We start from the raw sequence: 11,191 nt of genomic DNA, 5'->3' as shown, positions 1-11,191 counted from the left end.
TAGTCCACTTCGAGAAGGTTTTCTTAATTTTCGAGTTTATGTACAAACAACCACATTCCATTTGTGTTGAGCTCATTCACCACTTATGTGTCCTAAAACCAAGGATGACAAAAACAAGATGAGGAAATTATACTTTCTTCCTAAATTTTGGATTTGAATACATTTTTTGAAACATTCCATATTATTCACAATCGGCAGAAAAGTACAGTTCACCCAAATTACAAAAGCTATATACATGCCCTTGTGTACAATTATACTTCACTTTGCTCACTTACTCAATGTAGTTTATACCACATTTTTTCAAATGGCACTTTTCATTTGTTTGAGCAGCACAAATTAATTTCCATTCACTTAAAACTAACAATTCTCTGAATAAGAAAACCGTAGGAAAACCAAACTATAAGCAGTGAGTAAAGTGGACACACTTCTATCACAATCATACAGTGATATACAATGATCAGCCACAATATTAAAACCAGAATATAGCTGTGATCACATTTCACAGTAAATATTTTATTTGAAATACTGTCATTTATTGACATTATAAGACTGTATTTTAATGGTCTCATTTTTCTTCTTCTGGCAAACGTGAATACGTCCATGTGGTGTATGACAGACAAACAGATATTGGAGTTTTGTGTATATCTAGAAAGTTATGTGGAATGTTAAATCCTATTACACATGATTTTACAGTATTTCCATTGTAAATAAAAAAACAGATATAGTAGTTACAGTTGAAAGTAAAATGAAAATTGTGCACAAGGCACCAGGCAAACATGGAGACATACTTTACTCTGGATGAAAACATTTTCACTTTCAAACACCTCTATGAGATCAGCAGAAGTCTGTTTTCAGTCTGATGGCCTCTGGATTCGCCTGTTCCACCATAACGCTGAAGATTCAAGGGTTTCCCCCCAAAATGTTCATCTAAATACTTTTCAGAAAAGGAAAAACACGTGACCATTGAGCATGAGCCTGAAAACTGTGAAATATTCTTCATTGGCATCATCATGTAAATGGGTTCAAAAGGAACAACATCACACAAGAATCACATAAAAACAAAGACCACAGATTTCCTCAATAAAATGTTTTGAACTCAAACATCATAAAAACACTTGACGACACTGAACCTTAAAGGTGTGTGATGCATGTAGTTAGCTTAAAATGTTCTTAGCAGGCTCGATCATTATACTTTGCTGTGAATTAAAGTGTCGCTGTTAATACTGAAAGAAATTTCAATGGTATGCGATAACAGAATCCTTTCAGATAATAGGTATTATCTTCAACATGATTTCTCACATTCTGCTGTAACAACAATTCAAAACCCAACCAATCACGGAGAAGGAGGCGGCGGCTTCAAGGTAGATGGCGGGGTCCCATTTAATTTCCCCATCTCTCCCGTTTCATTCGATCCCACGGTGCTGGTGATTGAAGAATGTGTCAACCTGCGCATGGTGTCTCTGAGAGATGGGTACAAGGTCATGATGGAGCCTCGGGACCAGTCAAGGCGGGGGTAGATTCTCTTGAGAACCGCCCTGCGAAACAGGATGTAGACCCAGGGATCCAGGATCTGGTTTCCGGTGGCGAAGCGCAGCCACAGCAGTAGGTATTTGACCTGGAGTGGAGCTCCAGACAGCACAGTTTGTGCAATAAAGATCTGAAAGATTGATGGGGGGGGGGATAAGATAAGAGAGCAGGAAAGGAGAGAGGAATGCAAACAGTTGCAGGAAAGAATAGAAGCAAACAACAACAAAAAGATGAAATTGGTTAATGTTTTAAATGCATACAGACACATGTTAAGTCTATGTCTTATTAGCATTAGCCCAAGAGTCTCACGTTGGGCTAAAACATGCTAACAAGCTCCTTTAGGAAAGACTAACTCCAACTTCCAAATTCAGATGGCGCGCGAACACTTCTATGCTTTACATCCAAGCAGTGCAAGGAAAACAAAATCACTACACAGTGTTTAAAACTTGTTGCATGCAAGTGTTGAGATGCTAAGTCTCAGTTTTAGTTAAACAAGCTTTTCTCAGAGGCAGACGTGCTCCAGGGGCTGCACAGTTCTACACAGTTTGTGACTGGTTTTGCTTTTTGGCATCAAGGCTGCTTCAAGCTTTGAGCATCAACTTGGCCTGACTTTCGTAACGGACTGTGGCTAGATGACATTCATCAGGGGGCAGCTCTGCTCTGAAGAAACGTTTGAGTAACTACATTAAAGTACAGGCTGCAGATTGTTAAGCTATCAGGATCGGTGTTGAATGAAAGCCGGGACAATGACTATGTTTATGCTCCATGGACAACAATATCCGATATTAACGCTATTAAGCCAATAGACTAAGTAACAGTAACAGTCTGTAAACAGAACTTTCTGATTACCTTAACCCAAATAAGGTCTTAGCCAGAATAAGCAATAATGGAATTTGGACATGTGCAGTGTTCCGATCTTTGTAGCATTTGAGTAGACATGCCTGTCTCTTATTCGCATAATAACGTCCTATTGGAGTTTTCACAACAGCTTGACCAAGCATGTCCTGGGTGTAATGGAAAAATATAAAGGAGTTGTAGCTTTTATACATTTAGAAAGAATAGTCCCAAAATTATATACGGTAGAATCCTACGTTAAACTTTTTCAAATTGGGGTTTTAGAACTGGCAGAATACCATATGTAATGGCGTATTGGACATACAGTAATAATTGGGCAATCCTCTGCAACATGAATTGAATATTCTATCAGCATTTCATGTAAACACCGTAACCAAAATAATGTCTTAATCTGGATGAGATCAATAGTCACAATATTGCCGTCCATGTAAACGTAGTCAAGTAGACAGTAGACAGTAAATTCACATCATTACATTTCATTTAGCTGAATCAGAAACTATTTCAGTGAAATGAAAGTAGGGATGGAATTAAATTTACATAGCAGCAGCAAAACCGAGATGAAACACAGGCAGGACTTCCCCTGAATGAGCTTATGGGTAATGAATTAGAAGCTGAATTGGTGAATCGTGATCAGTAAGTTTCATGGGCAGATGTTTGGAACATGCTGAGCCAACCACAGCCCTGAGTTAGGCTGATGGGAGTGATGATGGGAGTGAGCAGCTGCTAACGAGGAGCTGTGCTATTGTTTCTTGATTTACTTTTTACTCGCCTCAGTCGGGACACTTGAAACATGATGTAAATCCAGGGGTCAAATATCTGATTGCAGGGGGCCATTCGTATGTAGAACAAAACAATTTCATCTCCTACAGGGGCAGCAGTCACCGTGCTCATCAGAATAAATATCTGTGCAGGGTGTCATATAACTGAGGTTAGACAGGAAAAATATGCTCCATCAGACATGTGGATACCATTGATTGTGAATTGCAAAAATGTGTGTAGAATTTGATGACTCATAGAGGTAGAATAATAAATAACCATGCACAAACAAGTTTGAGAGCTGAGACTGACTCTTGATTGGATGAGCACATGTACGTCAAGATGGTAGCGTTTGTATCTGGGATATTTTGGCTTCTCTGATGGTTAGTGGGAGGAAGTGGAGATGTGTAGTCCTTGTTGATATGAAGTCTATGGGCTAACCTGGCTAACCTAACCTTTTTTACCTATTTTAGTCATGTTTGCCTCTGTGTCAGCTGACAACAGACCCAAAGGCTTAAGAAATGAAAGCTCCAACTTCTAGTAGTCTGGTAGTTGTCCTTTAAAGGTGCTGTTTCATCCATGCACCTTAAGTAGAGTCAGGTGTCATCACAAGAAGTGTGATTCGGACTTAGGTCAGATCCCATAGTCAAGAAGCTGAATTGCTAAGACGAAACGAAGCATGAAGAGGGGAAGTGGAGAAAAGCAGCTTGAGACCTTGTGATACTTCATTACAGTTCAAACATTTGAGGGGCAGAGCATATAACAACAAGGGCTGGAACAAGAGGGTCAGGTTTGGATGCCTCTGAGATAAACCATGACTGAAAGTATTTTTATCTTAATTTTTTTTATAGTTTTTATGAAATAAAAGAATCAATCATTTACATATTTACAAGATTTGATGCTACTCTTACTCTCACAGTATATTGTTTGAACAGGAATTTAGTTTTTCGTGTATCTTTATCACTTTGCATTAAAGAGATGTAATGTTTTTTTTTGACAGGATTATATGATATCTTAATGGTGTTGAATATTGAAATCTATGTTGAATACAAACATAAATCCTATTGCTGAATGTATGTATTTGTATCTGTATTTTCTTTTAAATGTCTGTAAAAAATCTAAAGGTTGGCAGCTTTGTGTTTGGACATTTTTGTACAACTTCTTGACACTTATATATTTACCTATATTTTAAAGTGTAGGTTGTATTACATTTTGGCAAACTCACCAGGAGGGGGCACCAGCAGCTAGAAGCGATCACCATGATCAGGATGAGCTGAACCATCATCTCCACTTCGTGATCTCGGCGCCGCTGGCTCCTGTCCTGTCCGCAGCACACCTTGATCAGAGTCACCACGCTTATCGTGTTCAGCAAAAACGACACAGCGATGCATATCAACCCAGTCAATGAGAAGATCAGGGAGAAGACCAGGTCATATCCCTTAGAGCTGATATTTAAAAAACACCAGGAGCCCGGCATCTGCAAGTGGTAGGCCCCAAAGCCCGTTAGGGGCAGCAACGCAATGCAGCCAGCGATAAACCAAACCAACAACACCAGGGAGATTGTCCGGCTCTTGGTCCCGCTGGAGGCGCGTGCAAACGGCCGATTGATGCCAATGAAACGCTCCACTGCCATGGTGGCGCCAAGCAGCAGCGGGCACAGTCCGTAGAACACCATGGACATACCCATGAAGTTGCATAAATGGCAGTATGGGTCTAAATGGCGCCAATTAAAGTGAGTAACATGGAATGAGACCACAATGGTGCCTGTGAGCAGGAGACCCATGAAGTCAGTGAACACCAATCCAGCAAGGAAGATCAGAAAGAAGGAGCGCGAGCGGCTCTGCGTCCGCTGGAAGGACTTGAGGAGAACTCCAAAGGCGACGAGATTAGAGGTGAGGCCCAGGATCATGAAGATAGATGAGTAGTAGGCTGAGGCGATGGGGAGGGTGTAGTTGAATGGAGGGCTGTTCTTGGTGAAGCAGAGTGGGGTGTTGTTTGTGAGCGGCAGGACTGAGGCGTTCATGGTGGCCAGCGGGTGCAGGGTCGTTGGCTTCAGATAATTCAAAGATGTAACCACAGTTCCAGTCAGTGGGATGTCATCTCTCTCTTCAACCTCAAAAGTAAAAAGAAAAGTAAAGTAAGTACAAAGTGTCGTCAAAAAGACAAGGTAAGGCATGCGATACAAATGAGCAGCACAAAAACTGGCCAGCTAAGTGTTGGGCTGGTTAAAAGTACTTGTGTTACAAATACTTGTGTTCAAATGAAGCTGTGTGTTTTCTTTGCTCCTTTGGTTATGATGCTAAATCGTGTTTATCCAATTCTTAATTCTAAGACTAGCAAAACTACAGATGCTGAAAACTGATCTCTCTTCACTCATCCATCTTCTATACATGTTTATAAATTTAGAGTCATGTGAGTCTGAGGTTTAGATTAGCCAACAGTCTGGCCAGAGTTTGCAAACCACTCTATTTGGAGCTAAAGCTTAAAGTCAGAGCACGCAAAATTTTAATTTGATTTAATAATTTGATTTAATGAACTGATAATTCCTCGTCATAGAGAATAAAAGTGTGCATGCACAACTACAGAGGTCAAATGGAAGCAGGAAATTGGCCTGTAAACTGTGATGGATGGTTTGTGTCATTAATTTGCCTTTTTCCTTCATCTTCTCCTTTTGATCTGGTGCTTTTAAAAATGTCAGATCGTCTGACTGCTCATGTTGTTTGTCTAATAATCCTACATCTTTTTGGCAATGCAGCGATGCAATGTTTACTAATGTACTTTGTGAGTGCACTTATTGATAAGATAGACAATAACTACAGAACTAAGACCCAAGTTCTAACAAACCAAAATATCCTTTTAAAATCTATCCTTTAATCCAAAGCAACTTGACGTAGAGTAACTACACTTTTAGGATGGACATGAGAGCTTCTATAAAGTCAATGTAACAGCTCAGATAGAGTAAAACTCATACAAAGGCAGCAGAGCAATGGAGAGAGTGACATATAGAAACCAAAATTAAACAGAGTTTGAGAGCTGGCATATCCTGGCAGGAAATGCAGTTACTGTATGAGAACAGTACTGATGGAGCCACTAACCGAAAACAAACACAGTGAGAAAAATTGGACTGGGATGTTGTCCCCAGTGGCCTGTCCCCACATGTCCTTTCACAGTCACATTGTATGAGAGTGCCTTCAAGCAAAGTGGAACTATCGGGTTACACCAGGTAAATAGTGAGGTGAAGGAAAAACAAGTTGGGAAATAAATAATCATGATTTAAGTTGAAAATATTAGTTTCATGGAATAGCATATATATAAATATTGATCCTAACTTGTTTATCCTGAAATAAGGTAAACAAATAAACAGGAAATATAACATGCACAACGTGGGAGACTTGAAGGATTCACTGAAAGAAAAGAAACATTTCGATTTTAAAATCTAAAACGGCAGTCTGTGCAAATATAATAGTAATGCTATGTTTACTATTTAAAAAATACTCCCTTGTATTATTGATAGGTTTAAACTGTTTGCTTAACTTCCTGCATTTGAGTGCTCAGGATGTGAAGTCTACTCATCCAGGAAAGAGAACAGGTCGATTACGTAAGTGTAGTGTGATGTCCTTTAAGTTATCATGGTTATCAAGATGAGACGATTGTAGTGCTCAGAATTCAGCATGTATAACATATGAACAACAGGAAATAAATATGAATCAGACTGAAAGTGAAAGCCGCAACTTACGTTGAGGCAATAACAAGAAATCCTGTCATAAAAAGCCCCATGCAGGATTTCTGTATATAAAATAATTTGTAACTTGTCCAGGTATTTCTCATATTGTTTGGCCATATAGTGTGGGAAACACCCTGGACTGCAATGACTAGTGAGGATAACACATTTAGTTACCAGATCTAAAAAGCAGCTGAGAAACGGATTTGGCACTTTACAAATGCAGAATTCATATAATACCACAAAAGCCCCGACAGCTGGTTATTATATAGCCGAGTATGAGGGCAAGTTAAAGGAAAAAAATTAAGAGAATGAAGTCATAATGTTACAAGAATAATGTCAAATTTTTTGTGTAATGTTAAAAGGAGGATATCAGCGGATCAGCCTGTTGCTTGTGTTCAAATGAGGAATGTGGAGCTGTACTTTATAGGTTTTTACAAATGAATAAATACTTTTGTCACATCAGCACCACAGGACTTTGAGTTTGGTCTCTATGTTGTAGAAACAACGAGGGAGGAAATCATCTGTTTGAAGTTATCATTGGTTACATCTGTATGATATTCAAAGGTTTTTTGTAGTTTCTTTCTGCAACTGATTATTAAGATGTTGGATCCAAAAGGAGTGGAGGTTCTCATTGCTCCTTATGTGCTATGGAATTATATTTTTTGTACTCATTAAATTATCTTGTTTTTCTTCAAGATGGCTCTAATACTCGTCGTCATTTTTTACTTTCCGGAAAGTAGAAAACTTTAACATTCATGAAGTGAGAGGAAAGTGTTGCATCTCCCACTAAACAGTAACTGTATCATAACAACATCATTCCATCATCAGCTCTTGTGCCCCTGAAAACCTTCTGAAAGTGCTATTAGCCAAAGTGCCTGTTAGCTTCTGCAGCCATATTCACAATTGCGTCATTAAAACGGTCAAATAGTTCAAACTAATGGGAAATAACATCAATATAATTATGAGGAGAGTGTACTGAATGGCTCGGAGAAGTTCCTGAGTGGAGGGTAGGTTACTGTGAGGGGTTTTATTTTTTATTTATTTTTATTGGCCGAGAGACATTCAAACTTTTTATTTTTTCAAATGCGAAACAGATCGGCTCCTACAAGGCAACGTCCTTTCATGTGGTTTGTGGTGTGGAACATTTATACTCTACATGTGGTTGTTGATTAAAACAGTTTGAAAACTTTTATATGGTCATAGCTCTTGATTACTGTAAATGAGGCTCTGTTTTCAATATAGGTTTTTCATATTTGTGCTTTTTAAGCCTATTAATCGATGTATAAACATCACAGCCTCCTTATCAGGGTCTTGTTTTTATCCAGTTTATCAGCCTGACTGGTGTAAAAGTATTCAGTTATCTCAACAATGATTAAATAAGGTCTCGAAACGTCAATGCTGCTGATCTGTTCCCTTTTCCCTTTTAAAGTCACTGTTTAACTTGCAGGTGGATTTTTTTCTATGGGTTTATTTGGTGTGATGGTGACTTTCACTTCCTGAAGAGACAGTGTGAAATGTGAGGGTTAAGAATGTTGGCCCTGAGAGCTCAACCCTGTAGCTTCTGAAAACACAAAGAACATTCAGAAAACGTCATCAATTTGAAAATACACACGACATAACCGAATACAGAAATGCACTGCAAGTGGCACAAATGATGGAGGATGGACGTGTTTGGAACATGCTTGTTGATCAATTTGTGACTTTATTGTATTTTCTGTCGTGGAAGCTTCTTCTAAAACTCTCCAGGATCATTTCCAAAGTGACAAAACTCAGACGTTTTGGTTTCTGGCAAATGACGCTCCCCTATGAAGGTGTGGAGCTGGGGCTCATTCTGAAATAAGCAGTTTGTGCCTAACCTCTAGGCAGTGATGGTGTCCTGCAGTGTCTAGATAAAAAGTTTATTGCCTGTATTTGAATAACATACATGATGTGTTTGAATAACAAATATTTTGGTGTGAAGTTGTTTTCAGGCTCTTTACCACAAAAACCTGGTGAATGAATGTGAAATGATTCATTGAAACCGTTGCTTCTAAACTAGCATGCATTTAAAATTACAGAGCAAGAAAATTAAACTTAATATTAAACTTGACAAAGTTCCAGTATCAAATATTTAAACATTTAAAAAAAACTTTTTTAACGTGTCATTTTTTATGTTTAGATTCCCAAATGATGAACTTAAAATATCATTGAATCTTTCATGTTTCGTCATTGTTGACAAATTATATTAAATCATTTTAACTTCTGCACTTGCTTGAACTTTGCACATGTTTTAAAACTGCTGCTTTTTGGATTGTCTGTGAACTGTTTTGCACACAGGACCTTAGAGACAGTGTTTTGTTCCTCTGTATGTTTTACAGATATAGGTGGAGTTGCATAAATAAACACGGATCTTGAAATGGTCGGTTGGTTTAAGTAAACATGAACTTACCACCACAGAAGCTCTTGCAAGGACCAATTCGACTCTCAGTTGGAAGGTTTTCTGTGCTCCATCTCCTCTGCACTTGTAAGGTCAATAATAACACACACAACGATCACAGTAAGAGGTGGGGGACATGTCACACACGCCGAGTCCCATCTGATGGAGTTAAAGTCTTACACTACGTCCCACAGGAGGCTGTCAGCAGGAACCCCTGGTCATCTCCACTCCCTTCCCCCAGCTGTGTCCTCTCCTACAGCTGCTCAGATACTCATCTCTCCCCTTCCCCTGGTGCATGCCTCCAGCTCACTTCACCACTCCCCGGAAGACAAAGGGGACGGGCTGGGGGACGACACCACGCTGTGTTTCAGGCAGGAGAATGAGCAGCAGAGGAATGTCATCATGCATCACGCTGGAGATGCTAAGTGGTGCAAAGTGGGGAAGGGGGCGGGGGCATTTATCTCATGTTTGTTTTGAAAATACTTATTAATCTTGTATGTGTGTAAATGCATGTGTTTGCGAGGCGGGTGGAACAGAACACTTGTTGATATCGCTGAGGCTGCAGAAAGTGGTCAGTGCAAGATACTTCAATACATATGATTCTGAGCTGTTTTTGGACAATATATTTTTTTACATCATATTATATAACTGTAGGGAGTCAGAGGGCTAATAACTACGATTTATTTAGTAGAATGCATCTGTCTAAAGTTATCTGTTGATGTGAGACTTATCAAATGGGGCCATCAGCCTCATTAAAAGGACATTGACTTTAGAACAAGACTATTATGAAACAACAGCTGAAAGGCTCAACATTCCACCAGCAGATGTTTGTAATTTTTTGTTGCACATTTTAGATAAAATAAGATTTTGGACAGCTTACACAGCAGAGTAACTTCAAAGACACGTGTGATGCAGATGTGGATGATAGCCTCTGATAGTTCTCTCTCTCTGTCTCTCACACATGTTTGTACTTCTATCTTAGTGATATATAGTGATAAGTGACATAATACATTCCCTAACCCCGTACCCTAACCTTATTTGTTCTTATATTGTTACGACCCGGCACAGGTGAAAACCCAGTCGCAGCATGAAGAATGATTTTCTCAGCTCCTAAGAACCACCAGCAACAAATTATTACAGCCCGTTTAAAGATATATTCAAACTCGTTTTTTGCTTCAGGGTGGGCCAACAGCAAAACAACAAACAAAAACAACCTAACATACCTACTCAAATGAAAGAAACAAAAAGACAAGTTAATAACCTAACTCCTAATCCAAAAACTGGAGAAAACAAGGATTAAACAAAAATTCAATCTATCAAACCGGGATGGTACATCAAGCAACAGATCTTAACACATTTCACAGGTTACGATTCTGACTGGCTGTGGCAAGAGGACCCACCGCAGGATCTGGAGGAAGCCGTCCTCTTAACCAGCCAACCCTCACTCTACTCCACTGGTTCAGTTACTCTGTGGTGAAATAAAATAAATGAACTCAGTGTCTAGGTTCACTGTCAACTTTGTTTATTGTCTAACTCTGATGTTTGCTGCGAGTGTCTAAATATAACCATGAAAACATTTGATAATACTGAAGTCACAAGTGGACATTGTAGCCGACTTCAAGATCAGATCATTTGACCAAAAATCTTGTCAGAATATTTTTTCTAATACGTTGAAGATCAAACAATGTGTGATTTGCCAATTATGAAAATCAAATCTCCTTATTACATTAATAGAAAATGTAATTTGGTTTCCTACAAAACATATTAGCTGTTGTAAATTAGTTTTATCACTGGATTTGTGAGTATTTTTACATCAATGGCTTGCTCCATATTTAATACATTTATCCATCCATCATCTATCATGCTTATCCTTTGATGAGCTTATGTTGCTGGTTACTTGTGTTTCTCTTCCC

The 11,191-nt window shown here is 38.9% G+C and overlaps 1 protein-coding gene across 1 annotated transcript; it reads right to left on the bottom strand.

The window, feature by feature from the left end:
- Positions 1-18: 18 nt before the first annotated feature.
- Positions 19-9,634, bottom strand: tbxa2r (thromboxane A2 receptor). The gene is made up of 3 exons (XM_035177546.2): positions 9,291-9,634; positions 4,364-5,251; positions 19-1,657 (listed from the first exon to the last, which is right to left on the bottom strand). Exons 2-3 carry the CDS (start codon positions 5,159-5,161, stop codon positions 1,334-1,336), a joined length of 1,122 nt encoding a protein of 373 aa, XP_035033437.2. The 5' UTR covers positions 5,162-5,251; positions 9,291-9,634; the 3' UTR covers positions 19-1,333.
- Positions 9,635-11,191: the final 1,557 nt, after the last annotated feature.

Source organism: Hippoglossus stenolepis, chromosome 14 (assembly GCF_022539355.2).
Source record: "Hippoglossus stenolepis isolate QCI-W04-F060 chromosome 14, HSTE1.2, whole genome shotgun sequence".
In the NCBI taxonomy this organism is placed as follows: domain Eukaryota; kingdom Metazoa; phylum Chordata; class Actinopteri; order Pleuronectiformes; family Pleuronectidae; genus Hippoglossus; species Hippoglossus stenolepis.
This window is presented reverse-complemented; position numbering and strand designations above follow the sequence as displayed.

Coding starts and splice junctions, on each gene's coding strand:
- tbxa2r (XM_035177546.2), bottom strand. CDS start 5,161: ATGAACGCCTCAGTCCTGCCGCTCACAAACAACACCCCACTCTGCTTC. Junction 1,658..4,363: donor GCTGCTGGTGCCCCCTCCTG/GTGAGTTTGCCA, acceptor TCAATCTTTCAG/ATCTTTATTGCACAAACTGT.